This window comes from Dromaius novaehollandiae, chromosome 6, assembly GCF_036370855.1.
Source record: "Dromaius novaehollandiae isolate bDroNov1 chromosome 6, bDroNov1.hap1, whole genome shotgun sequence".
NCBI lineage: Eukaryota > Metazoa > Chordata > Aves > Casuariiformes > Dromaiidae > Dromaius > Dromaius novaehollandiae.
This window is the reverse complement of record NC_088103.1, coordinates 16,305,532-16,331,648: the sequence shown is the minus strand read 5'-3', so window position 1 is coordinate 16,331,648 and position 26,117 is coordinate 16,305,532. Positions and strand designations below refer to the sequence as shown.

Here is a 26,117-nt window from a genome sequence, read left to right as displayed (position 1 = left end):
TTAGAAGGCAGCCAAACTCAGAAGTTCCTTGAATAAGTTATATTCATACCACCTTTTTTTTCTTCTGTCAGAGACTTTTGAGCCCCACACAGGAACCAGACTCACATTGTTCAATAGCCACGGACATTTCCACAGTAGCTGGGAGGGTCGAAAGCCTTTTCCGTTCTTTGTTATAAATCTTTTTTTTTTCCTTCCTTCTTCCAACTTTTCATTTAAAGAATATTACCGGGGCATTCCAGAATTAATTCAGGCTGTGCTCCAGAGAAGAGAACAAGAGACAGGTGCAACTGGATAGGAGAAAAACCTACAATGCTAGTGAAGTTTTTGCTCATCTATAGTACAATAGGACTGGCAAAATTAGTCAAACACTCGAACCATCATGGACACCATGATGGTTCTTTGCACAGCTCACAGCCACAAACGTATGAGACTTCTACGTACCCTCAGTGGACCCCTCTACAACAGGCAGAAGAAGGTTATTGGGAGGCAGAAGTGCTCAGGGAGGATACTCCAGACTATCCTTCCAGTTCAATCTCCTCACATCAAAAAGAGAGAGAAGATTTCGAAGCTGAAAGCCCACAGTCCCGAAATGAGTAAGTACCGAATATACTGAATATACTGACAGTGGAATCCTGTCTGATAAAGATAACCCGTTAATAAGGGACCCTTTTCGATACAAGTTTATCATTAAAATATATTAGATTTTAGGAATAAACCCATGTCCAAAGAGGATGCTTTTAATTGTTCTACCTACAGAAACAAAAAGCTAAATTGCTTATGGAGGACGAAACCACCAGTTGCTTATGGACGATGGGACCAATTCCTTGTCCCTAGTCAAAGAAGGCTGACTGGACTCCCTAGCTGTCTGGACTCACCCAGCATAATGAAGCCATGTTGTCAGAGCCTTGCGGTTCTGTTGTAGCACAATAAAAAATTCATTATACTTGTAGCAAAGTAGGCTCAATGAAATTCATTTAGTGCCTTTTTCTGTTCATAAACCAATGCTGATTTTTGCAGGAGTATTTATTACACAGGAAAAATTTTAATCATGGTGTGCTTGCAAAATAGCTCTTTTTCTATCTACTCTTTCCTTGCTGTGCTGTTCACATCATAATGTTTCTTCCCCTGGACTAGATAACAATTTGTAAATAAAGAATAATGAAAAATATTTAGCCCTCGTAATGCATGACATGTCCTTGCTACCTTCCAAAAATACTTTATTACCATTCATGGTCCCAGCATCAGCATGATAAGAAGTCCATAAGAATGTTACCTGTAGGCCTTGATTCAGCAAGATACTTAAGGCATATGGTTAATTAAGGCATATGATAACTAAATACATAGTCAAATATCATAATTTGCAATAAAGCAAGACTAGATATAATGAAGGCACTCAGTAATACACAAGCATGAAAATTAGTATGAATTCAAATCAAAAAAGGTTTCACAGTGAAATGCTTTTCATGGTAATCCATAGCAGAAGAGTAGGTCTGAGTAGAAGAGGCATGTGTTTTGCTAGAAAGATTTCTAAACGCTATGCTTTTTAGAAGTTTTACAGGGCATGTAAGTAGGTCTCTAAATGTTTAAAATGGATGAAAACTAAGCAGGAGAGTGAATGAATCTTTTATAGCGCTGATGGGTACTGCAGAGCCCTATTTGGAGCAGCACAGTGAGTGCTGTTCACAGCCCAGTGCTTTCAGATGCACTAATAGTTTTTTCTTTGAATGCTCTTGAGCAAAGGGAAAGAGGAAGATGGAAAAGACTATAAAACTTTGCTCACATCATGCTTCCCTTCCACACATAAGTATTATGCACTCTTGTTCCTAAATCTCATCTATGTGCAAAGTTACGTTCTCTTTGCCTGTAGCAGGGTGTGTATGCTAAAACCGTTTTCCCTCATACTACATACTTCCTCTCCCAAATCTGCATCTCACACCATTAACCTTAGGGCATTTTCTAAAGCTTGTAAGTGTTACTTCCAGTTTTCAGATGGGGAGTGTTCAATGACATGCACCGTTAATTCAACAGCTCCTGGATAGTGCACCATGGGCACTTCAGAGCAAGGGGAATAAAGCAGAATTCCTACTTTGGACTTGCATGGTGTATTGCAAAGTGGTAATCATTTGATTGCTAGTCAAAATGCTAAGAACATTCTGAAAACTCCTAAATACTATAAGAAGGTGTAAAAAAGTGCATGTATAGGTCAGCAAGATACTTTAATACACTGTCATAACAGATTTCTTCCTTTGCTGTGCAACTGTTCAGCAGCAGCTATTACTCATTCTGGTTTCCTCCCAAGAAGAGAAATACTTCCTCCTTTTATGGAGATTGTTTCGTAATGAATCAAATCATCATGCCTTTCCCAATTATTAAGCAATGTTGATGACTACATTCAAAATCCAGCCTGTCTGTGGCTTTAAGGTATTTGCCATTTTGCTAGAGCAATCATGTTTATAGTACAAAAAGCCCAGGACGGTGGTATGACCTATGAAATAAATTTGAGACTTTGAGAAGGACTGTGTCCAAAACTGAGGGGAGAGAGTGAGACCAAAAAGGGGCAGCCCTGCTCCACTTGCAATCACACTCTGAATTCTAGAAGTCACAACAAATGGTCAAAGCAAGGTGCATTCAGAATCCCGAAATCCTTGAGTCTGCATCAGGGGTTTGTAGCCTCCAGTACCCAGTTATGCATACAGAAGAAGTTGTCATGAATCCGATACTTCCTCCCTACAAATTTTGGCATATGCCCTGGCTGTACTATATTTGCCATTGAAGAACTGGGCCTCTACCTCTGAGGGAAAGATCGGGTAAAAAAGCATCAGGAGTTGAGAACTGAGAGATACAGGGAGATACAGACATGTCATAAAAGGGTCTGGCGTGGAGGAGAATAATTTTCTACCAAGACTGTGTCCAAATATCTAGTTTGCTTTTGAAATAAGAAAGTATAGTCTCTTCAAAACTGCTCTAGGAAACATTCAAAAAATCTTTGGTAACTGTCCAAGAGATCTGTTCTTTCTAACAAAAATTACAATGTTTTTTTCAACTTCTTGTTATTTTTGCCTATGTATCAGAAATAGTCGTTGTTAGAAGATATCCTTACAATCTGTTTTAAAATGAATTTTAAAGTATTATTTTCTCACTATGGTGATTTGAATAATTGGAGACCCTAATGACTAATACATCCAAAGTAATTAGTCAGACCATCCTCTGACTTCTCTTTCAACATATAAGGTGAAATGACTCATTACGTCCCAGTCAGATGCTTGGATATGTTACTTTATTAATGTGTTACCCTCAGAATAACAAAGTTATTCTAATAAAAGCATTTTAAATAAGAAAATCAGTTCAAAATTACCATCCTTTAGGTGACTTTCTAATAAGAAATGCATGGATAATTATCCTTGTTTGAATTATCATTTAGAGGAAGAACTAAGTAACAGTTTAATATCTCAGCTGTTGCTTGTATACCAGTAGCTTCTTAGTGCATCAGAGAAGCTCTGTCTACTCAAAGTGGACAAGTGTTTATAAGCTCATTTACAAAATCAAAACAACCAAAAAAGGACATTTTTTTCAGAGGAAAGGACTTTTTTTTTTCTTCTCCCAGCAGCTGTGCTTCATATGAGCTGACCAGCTGGAATTTAAGTATTTTACCCTATAGCTGAGATAAATGGGTCCATATGCGCCTGATCCTTGAGCAGAATTAAAAAGTGAGATGAAAGCATTTAAAGAGACCTGGACTGTGCAATTACTGGACTATATTAGCATCTGTTTTAGTGACAGAGGATGAAGAGTAAGAACAGTAAAAACAGTTCTGGATTTCATAAATATCCAATCCAAATAAGAGACCCCATTTATGGCCATACACCCATAAATAGGTCATAGATACATTTGCACTGCTCGTTTCTCATGTAAAACAGATATCTAGCACAGAGCTTCATAGGAACAGTCTGTTTTTACAATTGGCTTTCCTGTGTGTGGATACAGGCAGCTAAAGTGAGTCTTAAGAAACAGCTTGGGACTTGACCAGATACCTGGAAATTCTGAAAGTGACCCAGTAAATATCAAATAAGACCTTTCAAGTTAGCATTAACTCATCATCATCTACTGTAATACTTACCCACCAGGTTTAACCAACTCACTGCTGTCTGATCAGTGAAAATGAAATGGATAATACACCGCTATTGTTATCCTGGCAACTGCTTTGTGGATGATACTTGATACCTTGCTAAAACTCATCGTAAACTGACCAGACACCTTGGAGAAGACTTTTCTCTCTTTAGAGCCACTTCCATCAAAGAGCTGATAATGACATGCACCCAGAAGCTGAGTGGGGCATGGTGCTGAGCTGACTTCAGGGGACCTGAAGAAGGAGAGGGCCATGGAAGTGTACAGCTGTGTGCCATCCCTTCAGCTATATAATTTAGATGTGAGCAGACAGAACTGGATGCATGTGTCTTTCTCGCTGCTGCTGTATGACAGCCAGGAACATGGTGAACCAGTCTTTGAAGCAAAAGGCAGATTCCTTGGCCCTGGGAAGAATCTTCTTGATACCCTTGCCAAGAACTTACCTTTGTCTATCAGAAATCCATGGAAAGTCCTTCATTGCAACTACACTCTGAAAACCTTGTTTTCCATTCTTTCAAACAGATTATTTCTCAAAGCAAACAACGTACTGGAGCACTAACACACAAGCTCCTAAATTTTCTCAGCATTGAGCAGAATCACAGTCAGGAGTCCTGCTGGCTTTTGTCTAATCCACATGCCTGCAACTCCAAGAACAGTCAGGTTGACAACTCAGATCTTACATTGTTAATGTTCACATTCCTTTTAAAACAAAAAATGAAGCCTCTAAAAGGTGCAATTCTACAACACGCTGGCTCTGACAGCAAAGCCCAGAGCCACTTGTACCCTCAGTTGGCCTGATCTAACTGTTTCTCAAGTAACATTGTAAAAGAGATCACTTAAATGTTCCAGGTTAAAAATAAACTTAGGGAAAAAGCAGAGGTTATTTTTAACTCTGCCCCTCAGCAATCACACCAACACAGTAAGCCTGCAAATGGATGGCTCACATAAATAACGGAGAAATGGACGGTGGTGAGGAGGTGGCAAAGAGCAAAGGAAACTAAAGCTGTTTTCCTCATCTATGACAAAGTATCACAGATTTTTGTCTTTCCAAAAGTGTAATTTTTGCCAAGTAGCTGCTGTTCTGGATTTACTGCATCTCCAGTTGGACCAGGCAGGTGGTTTAGTTCTCTTTCTCTTTAATCCGCAAACACATGCTCAGTCTCCATCTATTGCAATTTTCCTTACAATAAAAAATTGTATTATACTATTATAAATAGTAAAGGCAGAAATCTTAATAAATTCTTAATTTATTATTCTTATAATATCTAAATTTATTATTCTTATAATATCTAAATTCTTATTCAAGTGAAAGTCAGAACAATGTTTAATCTTAATAGCCTATTTTCTTTGCTTTTACACAAAAACATCCATTGATTTAATTAAGACCAGTTTCACACTGACTCATCCATTTTGTCAAAGTTAGACAGGGACTTTCCTGGGAAATTTCAGTATCCCATAAGTCTCCTAACAAACATGGACAGATCATATGCTTAAAATAAAACAGGTTTGGATGAAATGCAGTTAGGGGTGATCATTGGCCTCCAACATCCTGAAAACTAGTGGAACGGCTATTGAATGCTCAACAATAGCTTTTGTCGTGCCAAGTTTATTAACAGATAGAAGCAATGGGTTTCTGGTTCCTATCAAAGTTAGGCACTTGACTCCTCTCTGGACTTCTGAAAATTCTCAGATAAAATTTCTGCCTCAGGCAATGCCTGCTGATCAAGAACACCACTTAATATTTGACCCTCTTGTTGAACTGCACAGCTGCAGGAAAATGGCTTCCTGTTAATATATTTGATGCAAATGGCCAGTTTCTGAAGAGAGACAGTTTCATCGCATGCAGTACAGTATTTACTGAACCCTCTGTGTCCAAAGGAATTGCTTGTTTTATTTCCTTTGTTACCTAGGTCATTAGCACAGGTTGTAGCAATTCATTCTTTTAGCAGATAGCAAAAGATCTCTTAGTTTAAGTGTATGCACAGAATTCTTACCAAATGGATCTGATTTCTACTCATGAGGATCATTACCCCTGAATGAGTGCTCAGAGGCAAACCCTGAACAGAATTACACTCATGCTGAGGCCAAAACATAATCAGGCCGCACACTGTCTGCACCTTAATTGCATGCAATCTGAAAGCTGGTCTTCATCTGTGTTTTTGACTCACAGGCATCAGCACAGCTATGCTAGTAGGTGGCCATTGGTTGTGATTCCTACTTCAAGACAAGGCCTGACAAAGATGTGAGAGTGCTATACAAGGGGTGAACTTAGCCTCCAAGAACCTAAAGATGAAATCCAAGGGTAAGCTGCCCTCCCAGTGGGCTGCAGGACTTGCACTGTGGCAAGGATAATGGAGATGAGGTAATGGCTGTGGGTGTTTTGTGCAGAGAAAAAACCTCTCGCAATTATTTCTCTGAAGTAGCTTGTACAAAGATTGGATTTGTCTCAAGAACAGCCCCCAGCCAAGTCTGTCTTCTCTTGAACTTCTGCTTACAGTGAGGCTCCAAGTTCAGGGCTCGATTTACTCAGAAAGCTGCCTTTGCACTAAATTTTTAGGGCATTCTGCAGGACAAGTCACAACTGATAACAACTGGCAGGGCTGTTGGAATAGAAGTGTCAATTACTCAACCAACATTACTCAGGGCGCTGGAAGGCTTCCAGCAATGTATGGAAATCAAATGTTTCAAACTATCATTGTCACTCTTTTCAGCCCAGTTTAATAAGGTAAACCACAGATGAATCAGTCTACCTTAAATCCCAGCCAAAAACCATGGTGGTTCATGCACTGAGTCACAAGAAGATCCAAGATCACTGCCTGAGAGGGAGTGCTGTCTATCATAAGGGAGACACAGAAATAGAGACGTGATAGTTTCTGCTGTCTGATTGTAATCCACTGCTGCTGGCTGCTCAGGGAGAGCAGAAGAATTTGCTGAGGCGCTGACAGATCACGAGTGATTGCAAGCTTACCTGCTAATTAAAAACTCAGAGGCAACCTTGTTTCCTCTGAGAGCCAGCATCTTTTTCTAGAGATTAAAACCTTCTGCATTCTGTAGTGAATAAAAAGACATGTCTTACTTAAAACTGATGTGTGCAGTCCTAGTTTCAATTAATTTAAATGTGACATTTTACCTCTACTTAATATATTGAGAGAGTGCTTTTTTCAAATCAGTGAGAATTTTTCACTGAGAGAAAAATCAGAACATAGATTATTTTATTTCTACAGCTCAGGCCTGATTCTTTTTTCACTTCAACTGGTATAAATGAGGAGTCATTCTACTCAAGTTAGTGGAAAATCACTTGTTTAAATTAGAAGAACACAGTCTTCTGTTTTTGCCTAGTAAAATATTTAGGCGGCAATAATTGCATGTTTGGTGCCTTTTGCAATGTATGGAAAAGTAGAGTTATGGGCCAAAAAAGATTTGCACTCTGTTAGTGACAGACACAGATGTGGCTGGACAGGAGTTTTTGAAGTAATTATACAAACTGGCTTCACAGAGTAGAAACACAAGGAAACTGATGTGAAGGACAGTTCAGTTGTACTAGTGCAAACAAGAGGATTGTAAAACTTACGGAAAAGGAATGTATGGCACAGTTGTGAAGCTTTTGTTCAGGCAAAAATTCCACTAACTTAGGAAGTGTCCAAAATGGTGCATTACAGTGCCAATCATGAGAACATGCAACTGAAAAATGTGTGTGTGCCTAGCTGAGCTGTCTGGGATTATTCACTGCACTACTGCTGCTGCCAGTGTAGCACCCTCTGTAAAATGAGGCTTCTCCTCATTCATTTACAGAGTGATAATTACTGCAGACTAGCCATCTTCCTTTATCTCATGGACAGAAAATTCTGTAGGTTTTATTTTGTTTACTATAAGAAGGCCTGGCCAAACCCTAGGATCACTAATAGAACTGCTATGTTTCAGTATAAGTAGAGGTAGTATCCAACATAAGACAAAAACCTTGTGAAATCAGTTTTTAATTTTTAGACCTTAAAAGGTTCAAATAAAAGGTGCTTGAGCTTACCTAAATCTGCTAATTCTTATTTAAATACAGATTGCCTTCTCTTCAAAAGTATTTAACCTTAGATAAAACAATACACTTTTCTGAAAATAAGGCAAAAAATGGATAGATGCATGTTAAGACTCTATTCAACGAGGAGATTAGAAGAAAGCCTAGAAAAAAACCACCTAGTCTAATAATGAAAGTTACTCAGATAATTTTTCCTGATCAATAAAAATCAAGAATTAATTCACTTGGACTGTGAAACAGGAAAAGCAACTTAAGTATTTAAACATCCACAGCCTTAGATTTGCTAGGGAACACTTAGGTGTTGCTCTAACTTGCAGTATTGTTATAAACTTTACCATCCACCACGCTGTAGAGAAGGCTCTTATGCTCTTTTCAGAAAAGCAACTTCATTCTACTCATGTCTCTTTGGCAGCAGTGGCTTGAATCAAAAGGAAACTGTATTAAAGAGAATAAAAGCAGAGGGTGTTAAAGTTGGTTATATATTCAATGAATGAAGCTACATAATTACACAGAGGAAAAAATGCAGAAGCAGAACACAAAGCTTTTGTATCCCAGAAACAAGATGAATAAAGAAACTCCTATTTGTGAAAGCAGTTCTTTGAAACTTCACAGCCTGATTCAGAGCCCACTGGAGTCAGTGGAAGAATTCCTGCTTGCCTCAGTGAACTTTAAATCAGGTCTTTGTAGGTCTTTAAATTGCTCTGCTTAACATTAAAGAATGACTTATTTTCCTCAAGGTTAATACAGTCATGGAATATTTTTAGTAAGAGATAGCAATGTTTCCTTAAAGGAAGCATTTGATAAGATGTGCAAAAATTACTGCAATAAAAGTTTCACCTTTGCGCACATCTATCCATATTGCATCTCATTACAGTTGTGAAAAATAGGCCTTGTTCATTTACTTGATGGAAGAATAATATTTGATCAACTTCACAGAACATAAAGTCATAAAAAGTTTTTGAGATTAAAACCAAATCATGGTATTACGTAGCCCTTCAACTCCACCAGCAAGTTTTTAAGACCAAGTGAGAGAGAATTAACGAGCAGCTGCTGTAGAAAAATGGACATAAAAAAATGTGATCACCAAAGACAATTTTTATTAAGAGTCTATCAAATGCCCTTTCTTTCACACTGTTCACGCTGCACAAGGCTAACAATCGTCCAAATTTAGTGTCAGGTTGGAATCAATCATTGATTCAATTTCTGTTGCAAAATAAGGCCTCTAAGTGGGAAGCTAGAAGTAAGCCCACCAGATACCTTGAGCATGTCAGCAGTGTTGTGAAAAGAAATCCTGGTATTTTCTATTAAATTTGAGTGCGTATTTATATAATACAGCAAAAGTACTCTCAGTCATACAATTGAACATTCTTGCTCACATACATGCTCACACATGTAAACATTTGGTTTAGATTTGTAGGGCTTACATGACTCAAAGGACTTGTTTGGGAGCTGTGTATGGTGGGAAAAACAAACCAGCACAGATGATGATTCATGGGGTGTGGATTGTTTTCATTAAGAAAGAACAAAACACTAGAGCAAAATAATCCTATTTTAAAAGGAGGTTTCCACATTGAATGCAGACTCCCGGCAGGCGTCCCACCAGGCAGACCCAAGATACGGCACCTAGCAACAATACCAGCTAACTCCAGCAGCAGAACCAGGCCATGTTACTTGCCCAGAAAAAAGCAAGGTGTATTTGAGCTGGAAAAGTCAATCCCAGATATGGCTGGCAAGGCATATGACAGAGGACATCCTAGATACAAACAGAAATCTGGTCTCTGTTTCTGAGATGGTAATCTGGCCGTGACCACCGAAAAGCAACATAGCCTTTTAAACAGACACACACAGCTTTCAGAGCTAGAGCATGTGTGCTGGCTTGCTGACGTACGTGAGCTGCGTGGTGACACCCCAGCAGAGCATTTGACTCTCCAAGAATAATGATTTAATAAAAAGTTGAGGTGCAGGTCCTCTGCTGCAGTGCCATAGAAAGCATAAATACCTAGAGGCAAAATTCTCACAGGTAATAGATACAAACATTCATTCAATCACTTGCAAAAGCCTTAAAACTACAGTTAATCAAAGCAGTTTTGTCCTGAAATCACAACGAAAGCTGCACTAGCCTCTGATGTTATGTTCAGCTTCCACAGTGCTGCAGGCTTTGTCCAGTTCCTGGGCTCGTTTCTATGAAATTAACAGTTTTGCTCGGTATAAGGTTTAGCAGAAATCTCAATCCCATTTTCCTTTAAGAAACCAGGGAACAGAAAAGGCTCTGCATATCTCAGCAAGCCCAGTGAACGTTCCCAACTTGTCCAGGCTATCTGCCCTTTGCTCTTGAAATTTCCAGCTTCCTTATAGCTTCCTCCCCTTCTACCAGTTGCCTAGCAGTGTTTCTGGCTGATGTGACCTCAGCTTCTGCTTTTGTGCTCAGCTCAGTTCCCCATTGTTTCTGCAACTCAGTCAGAGAGGCAAACTTTTTCCATATATGCTGATTATTGGAGATTTGGTTCCTGCATTCACATTTAAAAATATACTGCCTAAAGTTCAGCTGTTCTTTATCAGGCATAAACCCCCCCACCCCCAACACACACACTGCTCCATTTTAATACAAGCCCTGACAAAATCACAGAGTACAAGAACCTCCTGACCTTTCCAAATACCCCAGGTGACACATTCAGCATTGTGTAAGGCCTAATTCTACTTTTGTTTTGAGAAAGTAGTGTTGGTTTCTTATGGGAAAGAAATTTAGTATTAGTACACATAATGGCATGTAATATGACCTCTAATTTCTCTTCAGATAAAGGTGATACACTGCACATATCAACACCACAAGGTATAAGACTCATAGTAATGGCTACAAAGTTATTAGTTAGCTAATTGGATGCTTGCAGGGGAAGAAAGAGGTAAAACAGCAGACCCGTAGGGATACCAGCCAGAAAAACAAAACAAAACAAAACAGACCATATGAAAATAGCACCTGCTTACTTGGCAAATTTACTCCTGTGCATTTGAAACTTCCAGTGACAAACTCTGGATCCTGAATTGCCAGCAGCAGTATCTGGAAGAGAAGTTACAAAAAATACCGTAATGAACAGTTCTTGCCATCACTAACATATCTGTCACACAAACATCTAACAGCAGAGTAGCTCAGTTTCCAAGATTCAGGTGGTCTTTGACTAGGATTAATTATTTCACAACAATTAGAAAGCTGTTGCTTCTCTAGGTGCTTTGTCAGGGAAGAACGATGAAGGCCTCAGATACCTTCGCAACTCATTTCACACCAATCTTTTTTTCTGAAAGCGAAGGTTGTGACTTAAATTGTGGAGTTCAGTGTTTCAGTTCAGAATAGCTGGCAGCCCCAACCCAGCAAGCATCTCGTGATGTTTGGAGGAGCTGCAGGTTCTGCTCCGAAGGGAAGGGCTGGGTTTCCCGGGGCTTTAGGGAAGATGGAGCTCTTTCACACCCTGCCCGGCTTCTGAGCAGTATGAGCTTTGGAGCCTGTATCACAGATGCTGAGCTTCCAAGATCAGCACGCCACAGTAAACCCCTTATCCCTCAAAAACGGCATCTTATTTCGAAAAGGAGAGCTAAAGCCGATCCCCACTTCCATTCCCCAGGTCAGTCACCTCTCAGGTTAACTCTGCTGGCAACTTTCCCAGCTTGGCAGCCCATTTGGCTAATGCACATTCTGGACTTGCCTCTGGAAAATGAAGATGAATTAGCTGAACCAGTGAGGGTGGTGCATATTTGCTCATTTCTTTCTCCTCAGTGTTCAACCCCATCTCTTCCCCAAGGGAGAGGGTTAGTATGTTTTAACATTAGCGTGCTGTTAGTAGATACCCTGCAACTTCCTAATGGCCCTGCGTGTACACAGTTTCAGAAATCTACACTGTACCTACTCTCCTACAGTGGGTAGGCAGTAGGAAAATTATGAGAAACTTGTGGGCAAAAAAAGACCTCAAACTTTAAGATCAGTAGTCTATAAAATGTAATTGCTGGTTCAGTGGCTCTTTCCCTGCAGATTTTTGCAGCCAGAGTTAGAGACAGCAGGGACCAGTTGCTTCCTATGGCTTCTTTGCCCAAAAGACAGGCTGACACATCTCTGTTTCTACTCATTGCTTACCATAGAGAATGCTTGGATTCCTTGGTGCTTGACTGGTGAACTTGTGTAAAACCATTAATTGAAATAGCATATTGAAGATGCATATGGTTTATCAACAATAATTGAAATCACTAATTAATCAAATGTTATTCATTGGTTTAAAATTTTCCATTATATGTACTCATCTCAGTTGTCTCTTCTGATATTGGATTTTAATAATCAAATTTCAACCAATAGTACACTTCCATGTCTTGAGTTTAAAGATGTGAAATAAATGAAAATAAAGAGGGTCAGCTATACACTGTGATTAGTACATGTCTATGTAATACTGACTTGGAAAAATCATCTTGAGGTAATTATCAGTCTAGTAAAACTCAATTGTCCTTGCTACGAGCATGAGATTAAAACCCAAGAACCGTCCGTCCCTCTCTGATGCATTCACACGGCTCATTTTTCAAATATTATTTTTCTGTGGGGGTAGGGGGAGAGATTTTTTCAAAGCTATTCTAAATAATCAAAAATCCAGACAGTTACTATATTATCTTGAAGTGAGAACACTTAGAAAGTTATCAATTATTAACAAAAGTTAACATAGGATTTTAGGTTTTCAGAAGCAGTCTGCCCCAATCTGATGAGTCAGTCATTAAGCATCTAAAACAGCAACATGCCAACCCAAGCAATTTGACATTTAAAGTGACATTAACCTACAGGTTATCATGGATTGGAAACTTCTGCTAACATGAAAGGGTTGGAAAGGGAACTAATGTATCGAAGTTCTGACAATCAGGTCTGTTGTAACAATTTCTGAAAAACATTCCAGATGAAAACAAATTAGCTGGGAGTGGAAACAGAAGCTAGCAAGCATTTTCCACTTTCCTCATCATTTGGGGAGGGGGGGTAAGGAGGGGAGCTCAATCCTAATTAATTGCAATCCTTTGCACTGTTAAAAGTGGAAACTTTAAAAGCCCTCTTCCAAATGCCTTTCCCATGCCTTTCTTACGCTAGGAATTGGTGTTCCTTCATGCAGTCCCGACTGGTGACATACATAGAAGCGTGCATGAAGGAGAAGTACATCGTCAACTCTCAACAGCCCTGTCCAAATGGAGCACCAAACTGCCAGAAGATCGTGTAAGTACCCTAAATAAAATCCATGGAGACAACAGAATCATCTAAGTATGTAAATGAGATTTTTAAAAAGTATTCACTGACACATTTTAAAAAGAATTACAGCACCAAATTCATTTTAATTCCAAAGTGACGCAGGGTCTGATTTATATACATAAGGTATCAACTGCCTTTCAAAGGCATCAGGTACTGGGCTACAAGGCAGTTACGTGATTTTGAAAAATCTGCCCACATTTACTTTGTCCAACAGAGATCATATCATATCGATAATTTTCAGCTTTTCTCATACTGAGCATTCCCAAGTAGACGTTCACAGCCATCTCCAAAGAATCACCAGATGGGGGCTTCATACGAGGTTAGTTTAATCGCTTCAATACTCTACACAGGTAACCACTCCTTATTAAAGGATGAAGATGGCATGGGAAGCTGTAATATAACTATCATTTTGTAAGGAAATTACTAACTGAGGAGAAGCTTAAATTAATCTCACATGTCTGCTTAAAGGAATGGATGGGTCCACAAATCATCCTTCAGGTCCTAAAAACATGTGTAACATTATAGAAAGTTCGTCTGAGGACATTAGTGAGACCATTCATGGGGCAGGAGTTGGATGTGCAACTGCCCGAGCGCTTACTGTCCTTTGGGAAGGAACGGCTGCCCAAAGGGCACTGGTGAGGGCCTGTAAGGTACCAGGCCTGTTACACATTTATAGTTGTGAGACGTTGACTCAGTATGTACTAAGTGAAATAACATTTAATAACCACCTACATATTTTTATATTATGTAGTTAATTGATTGCTAAAATGGTTTTATTATTTGTTAACACAATTCTATCTAAACTGATTTTTTTTAATGATTATTTCTAGTAGGTTTTTAACCAATTTTTATCTTTCTTGGTACCAGTACCATTTTGGAATGTTTACTTAAAAATACAACTTTCTCTACAACTCATAAGAGTATCACCAAAGTTAAAGCTCAATCCAAACTGCATTGCAAAGGCTTCTACAATAAATATTACAGCTGTGTTTCTGATGGCTACTTGAGTTTGCCAGCTATGACATACCCATTTAAGACTGCAGTCAGATCTCCATCAGTGCCAGCACGTTTGGAAAAAATGTCTACTGGAGAAACATTAAGAGTGTGCAGATCACCGGAGCCCTGCTCACTAAATAATATTTATACAATGCCTGCATGTATGAATTTGCACACGCCTCCTGTTACAAAAAGTAGTCCTGAAAGCAATGGCGCGCGCGTGCGTGTGTGTGTGTGTAAACTTACCAACTGTGGACTGCTTAAATGCTTTACTGAGCAGTAGTGATATGGTTTATAGCAGACTTCTTGACTGTTTTCTGCATTAGTCATCTAGGACACACCAGGCACCAGACTGCAGTTACAGTCAGTGAACTTACCCTGACTGACACCAGCTGACAGTAACTTGAACTCTAATGCCCAGACCCTTATTCTCCAGGTACAGAACAGCCTTGAAGCCAGTCTATCAAGTGAAACAGAAGGTTTTGAAGTCTTTACAGTGGAAGTGCTGCCCTGGATTTATTGGCAAGGACTGTGAACAGCGTGGTAAGGAAAGCTAGAGAGCATGAATGAGAATGAAGACTAAATTAGTCTTAATTTAGACTGAGAATCAAGACTAAGCCTGTCCTGATTTGCATGGTCAGTGATGGAGCAATCCTCTCTCTGATTCTGAAGAAACTAGGTGCTAGAGATCTAAGCTGGAAAAAAAAAAAAAGAATTGGTCTGCGGATTTAGATTTCACAGATTTTAAATCTACCTTGTATTCCTCTGCCTAAAGAAATAACACTTTGCTTATTTAGTTCTCCTGTTTGAGAATCAAGAAAAGGACTATGTCTTATTTTCTTTGGTCTGTTATACCCAAATCACTGGTACCTTGAAACAAGGCATAGCTGTAATTAGCAGCAATTAGTAGCTATTATTACTAGCTACTTTTTAGTAGCAATGTGGTAATTTTAGACATGGAGAAAGGTAATCATTTGCCAGGGGACCAGTCAGATGTAGAAATCCATCCCTGAATGCCTAATTCCAAGTAGAAACTGATGACATCAGAAAGCGACATCAGTATGTGAAACTGCCCATAAGGTCGGTTTATAAGATGAAGTCATTTGTTAGGGAAATCACAGTGTATCCCAATTCAAACAGGTAGGCAGTGTTTAGGCTGCTGAGCCCTCACTGCTGCCTCCTCTCTGCTGACTCCAGCCACCACTCTCGGACACCCAGTCCTACAGGAGGGAGCAGCCGTACGACACAAGGATCTGTCCACAGCTGTTACTTCCATAGAAGCTCTAGCGATAGACTTTACACACAAGAAACTACTACAGCTCTTTGCACCGTTGAACAATGATGTGTACAGCTGCTATGTAAAAGAGAAGCAGGACAGCATAGTTTAAAAACTGGAATGCCTAATGACATTGGTAGGATTTAGCAAATAATGCTCTATTCAAAACCAGAAGGAGAATGGGAATTATCTTTTAGTCATTTACAATAGTAATTTAAAGCAACTATTAAAAAAAAAATCTGCAAAAACTTCCATGCAGTATTTGTGTAACTCACCTACTCAAATAGACTCCCTAGATAAAATGGGAGTTTTTTGGGTTTTTTACATCTCTAAGTTTAGCTTTTCTTCACAGATTTAACTATAAAGCCACCTTTCATTTATCATGTTAGAAGTATATTATCAAATGCAGTGCTTCTAGTTTAGTCTGTTAGTTCTGTAACACTCATTTCCTAGAAACAGCTCCCTCATCTTTAATTCCTCATCTGTACAATATCACTGTAGCTGGTATCAGCCACTGTCTGAACGTTTAGTTAACAGCAGAATAAGAAAGATGAATTTGCAGACATTTGGATAGGAACCCCCCCAAAAAGCAGCTATTTGTTATAGAATCATTTCTTTCAGGTCAGTAAATCAGCATGAATTTAAAAACCTGCAGCATAACATCATCACCTGTGCGATGTTGTAAGCCAGTGCAGTACTATAAGCTAAGAAAGTTCTCCTGACAAGATGCTCTTTGCCCTAGGGAATCTGCAATGCAGAAGTGTCTCCGGATCGGTTACATCTGTGAAAAAGCTTCAGGAATACATTTTAGATTCAGAAGCTACTAGAATTTAGCAGGCAAGGCCTTCCATGTGTAATGTATCACATCTCCATTGCAGATCCCAATTTTATTCTGGTGCCAGCAACCGAGACTGAAGGACTGGAAGAGGAGGAGTTCTCAAACCACAGTATGTTCTTGAACTTACTTTGCTTGCAGTTATTTTACCTCTCAGCCACTGACTGAAGAAAAAAAGATGGATTTTTCAGCTGTTATTTTAATATGATAAGCAACAGACACTATCTCCAGTGAAAGGATTATTTGGGAAAGCTTTTATACAACTACATTTCATTTGTTGGCGTTAATGAGGGCTTTCAGTATAACACTCCATGAATGCTCTAGACAAAGCAGCCAAAAGGTTCAAAATTGTAAGCAGGCTGGTCATCAATGATACTTAGTAAGACCGCTAGCTGGTACAGAGCATTAAATTTTTCAGTGTTATGGATGTTTAACTCTTTGTCCTACAAAGTGGATTCAAAGGAAAGCATGCCATGCTCAAAAGTCTCAGCAGAAAAACAGTCCATTCAAAATGCTTTCTTAGAGTAGCTACCCAGGAGCTTTGAGAATATTATCATGAAGTGCTACAGATTCACATCTCAGGCAGTCTATCCTGTTAGTCTGCATGCTTTGGATACTTATCCAAAAAAGACCTTTCCTTACCCTCTGGGAAATAGTGCAGCTTGTGGCTATTAAGTATCTTCTAACAACTGGCTTTAGGGTAGTATTACAAACCTGAAAGAGGGAGTCTTCTGCCACATTATGCTCTCAGCACTGAATGAATAAGCAATTGCTTTACAGGACTTCAGTTTATAAAAACATTAGATTGAAAGGTCAAAGGTAACCTTGGAGGGTAAGAGGCCCCCAGGATGGCACACTTAAGCTATACCAGTTTCAGCAGCTCTCAGCATACACTTTGAATTCTGCAGCTCAAATTACCAGGTACTTATTTAGAGTAACATCAGTCAAAGGGCCCTTCAAGGGAGTCAGCTCCAACGCTTACACCCCATGCCTGTGAATCCTCAGTGAAACACCTTAACTGCTCTTCCATTCTGTCCTTTTATTCTGGGCTGATAAACTTTGCTGTCCTTTCAATCAATTGGCTTAAAAGCAATCATTATTCCAGAATATTTTTATGGTGCGTGGAGGTTTTAAATCAAGAGCATTTCACTGACATCATGACTAGTGTGGCTGAATTTCTTCTGTTACTAATTGAATATATTAATATTTAAGTTATCTTCACTGGCAAAAAGAAGAAGTCTTTGCAAAGAAACTGGAATTTAATCTGCTATAAATCAACAGGCCCCTAAATGTCAGTGCAAAATTTTCAGAGCAAAAAGTATACCGGGGCTCTCAGAGCTTGCAGGGCTTGTAGAAATACCTGTCACCTGGCTGCTACGCTCTTTTGCATGAGTTTTTTTTTTTTTTTTTTTTAAATATCTTGTGCTTAGTGGCAACATCAGTGGATTCAAGAGAAATATTGGAAGTCATTCAAAATCATGAGGCATTACTGGATGATCTTCAAAATGATATTCATGAAGCAGTCGGCAACTTAGGTGACTTGCAAAGAATATTTGAAAACAATGGTACAAGCATGGTGTTAGAGGTGAACCAGAGTAAATCAGGTAAGAGGTCTGGCACAGAATTATCAGTCTGCAAGTAGGCACAGTCCTCACTAAACTTCAGTGCACTCAGTTCAAATATTAAAGTTAAAAATGAAATCACAGTATAATTCACACCAACTATGAATAAGTCACAGCACTTTTGAAGTTATTTAGTACTGGCCTGGAATATGCAGATTTTAGCATGCTGCATAACTTTGTGAAGTACAAGGTACATGGTAGAAAGCATCAAGAAAAGAAAACAAAATAGTAAAATGAACAAGAGCAGGCTAGCTAGGAACTGTTGTGAAAGTGGCCAGTTATGAAACTGCTGTCCAGTGATTTCAAAGTGTATTATTCTTCTGAAATAAATTGGATAGTCAATATATCTCTGAGTTATTGTCTGCAGACGCAAAGACGCAACTTGCTTTGCATTAAGCTTAATTTAAAATTGGGTTATTTTTGCAATTTTAAAGATTTAGCATGTTCTCTGATTCTAGGGAATAAGATAGCAGTCACTGTAGAAAAATACTTTTTTGAGTGAACTGGACCAGATTAAGATGCTTTCTGAAAGCAGAACTTAAAGAAAAATCAAATTTAAATTCATTTTAAATTAAATTTAACTTTCTCTGTTAACAGAGTTACAGGAAAGGCTTCTGCAGCAAATTCTGTTTCCCCACATGGAGAATTTTCTAAGGAAACATTTTAACCCAATGTGGGCAAGCTTCAACAGAAGCTTGCAGAACCTCTCCAGCATGGTGAGAAACCTGTCCCACGCTGTGGAAGCCAACAAGAAAAGCATCGAGAGATTCCATGAAAGCACTGTGCCTAAGAAGGAGTTCCAGGAGCTGGGAACTAAGTTTGAATCTAAAGTTCAAGAAAATTTGGTGAAAGTTGATCAGGTGAAAAGGGATATAGATAATCAATTGCAAATGCAGCAGGCTAACATTCACTATAATCTCACCATGATCAAGGCAGATACTGACACAAAGCTGAAGAAATATCACAAGATACAGCAGTCCCATTTCTTAACTTTGAACAACAGCATAACAAACATGAAACAAGAGCAAAACAATTTTGAAAATAAATTTGAGACTTTGAAAAGAAATTTAACAGAACTCTTCTCACATCATGGTCCCAAAGATGAAACTACCCAGTTAAACATCAAACAAATAAGTGACATTCTGACAGGGCATGCAAAGCAGCTGAAAGAACTTTACATGGAATCAGATGTGGCCTTTCAGAATATTGTGGTTTTAGAGAGATGGTTTAAGGAATTAAAAAAAAATATCTCAAAGTATAGGCCAGAAGATCTTACAATAGCTTTAATGGAGAAATCACTTATTATTGAGGAAAACAAAGCAGCAACGGAAAGGCAGATATCAGAGCTCAACTACACTCTCTCAAATCTTCGAGAAAACTATTCAGATCTGTTGAGGTACATGGAAGAGTGCAATTGTCAGAAAATATCTTCTGACACTGATTTACTGGACGAAAATTTAAAGAATCTCACTTATTCCCTTGAAGGCACCCAATCAAACTTAACGGATATGAAACACTTAGAGTCAGTTTTCAAGGATCTCTTGAGGAATGAAATGGAAGAGCTCTCCTCAGCTTTTCCATCTATCCATCAGTCCCTTAATCTCCGTCAAGAAGAAAACAGACAGCTTCAGTCACAAGTTAAGGCTTTTTCAGAAGATATTGGCTTCTTGAAAAAGGAAGATGAAGAAATTCATAGACACATCAAGTATCTCAATAGTTCTTTCAGCTCTCTTTTGGATGATGCAATGCGGCACGAAGCTGCACTGGAGGCTTTATTAGGAGAAGAATTTATGGAAGTCTTGTTTGAAGATGATCCTAGTACCCTAATATCATCAGTAGTTCAGCTGCAAGAATCTCTCAGGCACACTGCAGAGAAACTCCAAGAACAAAATGTGACTTTAGAATCCCTTGCCAAGAGATTTCACCTCTTGGAGAGAGGTCAACAGAATCATCATGATGCTCGTAGATCTCCTAAGCATCCCAAAGAGGAAACACAAACATCTGCTGCTCTGGATGAAGCTAATGGTCAACATGGCAATGTGGAACATATGGAACCTAACTATGAGGCTGCCAAAGATGACTCCTTGGATAGCTCAGGATATAATGATATGATGACTCTAAAGAATGATATCAAACATCTGAGCCTGGCAATCCAGAGGCATGAATCAAGAGCCGACAACAATCTTTGCTGCAATCATACGATAGTCAATGTAGTGGAGCCACTCAACGTTTCTGTGGAAATTCTCTCAGCAGATTTAGCAACCATCAAACAGAAGCTGGAGGAGCATCTGCTGATTTTTAAAAAGCTGTTTGGAAGCAATGAAGAGTTAGTTGCCTCAAATATAAGTCTGGATATTACAAGGATTCAGTCAATGCTGACCAGAAAAGTGAGAAGGCAACAGAAAGGTCAGGACAAGCAAAGAGACAAAAAAAAGTCTGAAAAGCACAGAGAAAATATGCAGACAACAAGTGGAAGAAACACAGTACAGACAGAACTTTCAGAAAAAGGTAGGTTCTTATCTTTTGCTTGTTTATGTGCAGTTCTAGTTTTCTGGGCTCTGTTGCAAGTGCTGGCTGCTGCGCCCCACACAGCATATAAAGTGTGGGACCTGAGTGTTGTCCTGTGGGACACTGGAAGGAGAAGTTTTGACATTGTTTACATCCTCCCCCTCCATCTAAACAGCTCAAGAAAGAGCTAAGTCGATACACTGGTCCACTTTGCTTGAAGCCAATAGAGTTACACTCATTATAGCTGCTAGGGAATTGTCCTTGAACTAATTCAACTTTACATGTTTAGAACCCACATTTTGTTTGTAGATGCTCATGATAATGTAGTAGAAGTTCTCTCTTTTGAAGCTCATGGGAAATGCTGGGCTTCCTGGTTTTGCTTCTTTCTCCTCTATTACCTGAGTCTGGAAGTAGTGTATTGAAAGCACCAAATCCTTCCTACTGTGAACAGATACATTAAATTAACTGCGATAATTTGCACAAGTAGAACAGGGAGGACTGACTAGAAAGTGCATTCTCTCTCTCTTGGCTAAGCTTCAGAGACAAGTTTTCAGCTTTCACTGTGACTGGCCAGTTTTCTTCCCCTGTAAACACATGGCCGTAAGAACTTCATAGTTACAGTTGCCACTGCTTTAGCACTTTTTTTTTTTTTTAATTTTGGCCCTTGTTATGAATACAGAGCAAAAATCAGATCTTTCAGGCAACCATGCTACAAAACTGTAGTTAGATTGAATAAGCAGAGAATATATTTCAAATTAATTTGTTGTTTAGGACAGAAACAAAAACGCTACGTTTTTTTCTTCATGGTCTCAGCCTTACACCTTTCCAAAAAAAACCTGATCTAACCACCATATACATCCACACAATGGCAAAATGCAGCTGTTGAGGCTTATTTTGCTGTGAATCTGCCTAGTCACTACATCCAGTTGTTTCTACAACTGCATCAAGGCACATTTCTTCCTCAGATAACTGAACTTCCCTGTATTACAGGGCACTGAAATTTCAGCTACTTTTTGACCAGATAGCTATTTCTCCAAAATATTTTTTTAAACTGTAGTTAGGCTTCTGACATTGCTTTTTTCCCCAAGAGTAAGATGTTTCGTGTGCCAGCAAAATAAAAGTATTTGCTGTAACATGCTTATTTTTATACCAAGAACCTTAATTTAATATTACTTGACAAGAAAAAGGGAATATTCTTTTAACAGAAAAATAAAAGCCTTTTCATGTCATGACCTCACTGAAAGAGCCATTGCTCTGCTGCTAAAGGATTTTTTTCTTTGTGCCTGATTGCTTCTCTAAAACAAGCTAATTGCCAGAGGACTGTCTACAAATTTGAAAATACAATGTGCAGAAAACAGCATGCTAAAATAAAAAGAGCGGTGGAAAAACTAATTACAAAGCTGCATCCGTTTATATCACAGACCACGAAGATGGAACAAGTGGGAACTCTCACACCTGCTAAACCCTTGCTCTTGCTAGCATGGGTGGAGAGGTTGCTGTGAAGCTCACTGCAGTGCCCTCTCGCAGGACAGATCAGAGGGTCTCAGACCAAGGCTAGAAGCAACCGTTCTGACGCCCAACACGCTGTAGGCCGTGGCATTTCACAGAAGTATCCCCGTAGCAAACTCAGTGCCTGCCAATTGAGGCTGAGGGCATCTTTGATGAAGACGTGACTGGCAGAAGGTTAACTATGTCCCCAGGAAAACCATTCCAAAGCTTTATTTGTAGTACTTAACAGCGTAGTACTACGGGCCAGGCTCCCCTAGCGGCTGACATGCAGAGAGCTGTGGCTGTGTGGTGCAGAAGGCAAGAGACGACCGGTCACATTGTCTCTCCCTGCTTCATCACCTGCCATGGTACCTTGTGTGTATGTACTAACTGGGCTGAAGGTAGGCCCTAGTCCTGCCCTCCCCAGCTCCATCCCTCTCTGGCCTGCCAGATGGGGGGTGCCAACGGCCTGTCACCTGCAGCTCTTCCTTGCTTATATACATGGCACCCCGTGCACACCAGGCTCGGAGCGTGCCTCACACGATCACTGCTGCAGCCCTGTGTACACACAGCCCCCCAAAAGCAAGTTTTCTGCCAGCATTACTGCGTCCGTTCTGAAAGCTTCTCAGTCTTTCAGTACAGGTAATTTGAGAGCAGGCATCAGACCAGGATCAGGGATTTGACTAAGTGCCTCACAGATGCACACTGCTTTACAAGCTCTCTGCTCCTGCTGACAGTCCTTGCCAGGACTCAAGAGCTTGCATGTCCAAAAGCTTGTCAGATTTTTACAAGTTTTCTCAACTATGTAAACTAGTCTAATTTTACCTCTTCCTGACCTCTCATTTTTGATAGTCTTCATGATAGTCGTATTATAGCTACAACAAAAGTAGCTCTGCTGTACTCAGGAAGAAGACAGATGCTTTAGATCATAGAGAACATTTTCAAAAGACTTTATCTAGAATCACGGACAAAATTATTGCACAGTGCCTGATATGATGAAGCTTCGTTTCATGACTTGCTCCTGTATGCCTAAAATAGTAAAAAACTGCTAATTCCTTAAAACATATTTTGTGAGGACTGCTCATTTCATAACTGATTGATTTTAATATTTTCCTCCAACCTCTTTACTAGTTTCAGTTAAACTGTAAACAGTCCAGTATCCTTACATGCAGAAGAATAATCATCAACAATATTACAAATATTTCTAATTCCAAAAAAACATGGAATATTCAAACATGTATATACTGTTTGGCGAAATTAATAAAGATTGCCTTGAACTCCACTTAAATATTTGATTCAGATATTCTCCCTCCAAGAAGCAGTGACATGTCTATACTCGCTTGTCATGATATTTACTGTCAAGTTTTATTTGGGTGTAATTAGACGCTCTTTACAAACTAGGAGAGGACATTTTCTATCAGCACAATGCAGGAGATGCAACTCAAAGAATAGACTGCTTGATTTTTTTAGTGACTAATACATATTACGAGGTGAGAATAGGGATAGCTATTTCACTGATGATAGAAGCTGGAATGACTTTTCAGCTTGTTCAAACCCAGGTAACAATAGGGGAAAAAAAAAAGCACTAGCAATTATTTTATAGTAGCGCTGTAGAAACACTACAGAAGATCACAAGGAGAGTACCTGTCCCACAGGTTTTACAATGTGTGTACAGAGAAAGTAGAAAAGGAGAGGAGAAGCGAAACAAATTGTCTAACCATGGTCAGACAGTACAGTCAAATCTGACTCCCAGTTCAGCACCTTAGCATCTATGTCATGCCACTTCATGCAACTGAGCAGATACACTTTCAAAACTTCAAAAGCAGCCCATTCAGCTTTTCCCAGGGAACCCAGGCTCTCTACAGAGGAGAATGCAGAAGTCAGACCTGTGAGCTTTACCCTGTCTCCTACCTTGATAACACTGGCGATAGAAGAGCGCTCTTTGTTAAAACGGTGTTCCTTTTCCCTCTCTCGTTTCAGACTCATCGGTGGCGTTCCACGTGGGATTCTCAGAAGGAAAGGATAAAGGAAAAACTCTGAGGTTTAATGAAACATACCTCAATTATGGAAATAGCTATTTCCCTGAACATGGCTACTTTAAAGCACCACATAAAGGTGTCTATCTGTTTGTCATTTCTGTGGAGTTTAGTTCAGGACCAGCAGTAGGACAACTCTCTTTTAGCCGTGGGTACCAAAGAACTCTCTCAAGTAGTCAGAGGAAAACAGCAAATGGAAATACCATGACTACTTTTGCTATGGCAGAGATGGAGAAGGGGGAAAGAGTATGGTTTGAATTGCTGCAGGGCTCTGTAGTGAAACGGAGCCCATCTGGGACAACAATGGGTGGATTCCTAATATTTAAAACTTGAATACTGACTGTTTATTTTAATGACATACTTCCATAGATGCAATGGACCAATTCACTACTGCTTCATCTGTGATGCATTCAATCTTACTGCATGTGTTTAAACATAGCACTATCCTAGATTTGTCTTCATGCTTCTTTTCTGAAGTGTTTGGCTTTTGATTATTTGCTTATAAGCAGCAATGGGATTTTCTTTCCGTGATAAGCTAATGGTTTGGACTCCAAGTGTATCAGTACACACATTCCCAAATCCTTTCACTGTATGAATTTCAACCAATTAAAGAAACTGCTTTGTGAGACCACCTTCTTCAACCGTAACACAAATCATTTCTCTTTTTCCCTGGCAAAAGAGTATCCTCTCCATGGCAAACATACCCACTACTGGCAAGCAAAAAAAATAGGAAAGAATATATATAAACTCTTAAAGCGTGTAAGAAGTAGCTCAAAATCAAGAAGTCAGGACAATTTTACCTCTTTGTTCTCTGTCCTCAGACTCTCTTGGGAACTTCTACAATTCACTCCAATTCAATGTTTCAGTCTGTGCACAACTTACAACGTAAGAAGAGATAAATCAAATCCAGTAAGATGCATCCTCTGCAAATATTTGTAGAGCCTTTCCCTTCTGGGCCTGTGTTGTACTTCAATTAAAACTGGCAGTTCAATAGTAACATAACACTGTCAGGATGAATTAGGTCTACATTTAGACATTAAGAAAATTTTGACAATATTCAACAAATACTAGTGAAAATGCAGTTTACGTTAGAGGTGTCCCTGAAGAATTTTAGCCCCAATACTCCAGCATTTAGTAAGCAGTAAAACCAAGCAAGCAAGCAAGTGAACAAAACCAAAGCAAGGTGACAAATACATTGGCCTACTGTCACTGTTGAATAGAAAATAAATTTACAATTAAAGCCAGCCAGAAAGTGGAATTTCTGAACTGTGGAGTTCTTTTTAGTTTCTAAAATCTTAAAATGACCTTGCCTGGTCATGTTCCAGCCTCTGTCAAATAAGACATCCCAAAGTTTTTCACTTTAAAGAAGTTCAATTATTGTGGTATTTTTTCCTTGTCCATCCTAATGCCTTACAAAACAAAAATTAAAAGTTTAATTTGCCAAAATGAAATGTATTTATAAATTCCCAATATTTTTGATGAAAGGATATAATCTTATCATTTGATGCCCTTTCAAGGTAGCATTTTTTCTAACACAAAACCACCCTACTGTTAAGCTCCCCCCCCCCCCCCCAACCTATTTGGACTCTAAGCAACAACGAACTACAGAATTATTAAAAACCACTAGTACCAATACATGGTGCATTTAGGACAACGGTCTGACAAGCAGAGAATATGCATCTTCTGAAATAAAGCTAGAAAGTAGTTTTAACTACTTACTTGCTGATAAGATTACTACTCTATTCCAAAAAACCCAAAGCAAATGATTAAAACCCCCACTATTTTAAGAAGTTGAAAACCAGCATGATTAAAGATCCCTTCAGTTGGAGATTCAAAAATAAAGGGCCACAGAGAGAGGACGAAGCAGGAGTTTAGCAACTCTTGAAAGAGAAAATATCACCTCTGACTTTATTAGACTATGCCCACCCACCTACTCCAAGTCAG

General features: G+C 39.2%; 1 protein-coding gene and 1 long non-coding RNA gene across 2 annotated transcripts; one reads left to right on the top strand and one right to left on the bottom strand.

Moving 5' to 3' along the window:
• The first annotated feature begins 213 nt into the window (after window positions 1–213).
• On the top strand, window positions 214–24,804 carry MMRN2 (multimerin 2). Its single transcript, XM_026116860.2, has 7 exons — window positions 214–593; window positions 13,257–13,379; window positions 14,845–14,951; window positions 16,563–16,631; window positions 17,950–18,123; window positions 18,739–20,649; window positions 24,118–24,804. Exons 1-7 carry the CDS (start codon window positions 310–312, stop codon window positions 24,504–24,506), a joined length of 3,057 nt encoding a protein of 1,018 aa, XP_025972645.2. The 5' UTR covers window positions 214–309; the 3' UTR covers window positions 24,507–24,804.
• Window positions 6,970–25,895, bottom strand: LOC135328692 (uncharacterized). Its single transcript, XR_010389665.1, has 4 exons — window positions 24,974–25,895; window positions 24,049–24,145; window positions 11,135–11,207; window positions 6,970–8,587 (listed from the first exon to the last, which is right to left on the bottom strand). It is a non-coding gene; the product is annotated as an uncharacterized LOC135328692 (long non-coding RNA).
• Between the last annotated feature and the right edge of the window lie 222 nt (window positions 25,896–26,117).

Excerpts from the sequence above, each read along its gene's own strand:
- MMRN2 (XM_026116860.2), top strand. The coding sequence starts at position 310 with ATGCTAGTGAAGTTTTTGCTCATCTATAGTACAATAGGACTGGCAAAA. Across the intron at positions 13,380-14,844 it reads CCAAACTGCCAGAAGATCGT|GTACAGAACAGCCTTGAAGC; the intron begins GTAAGTACCCTA and ends CTTATTCTCCAG. Across the intron at positions 16,632-17,949 it reads GGAGGAGTTCTCAAACCACA|TGGCAACATCAGTGGATTCA; the intron begins GTATGTTCTTGA and ends TCTTGTGCTTAG.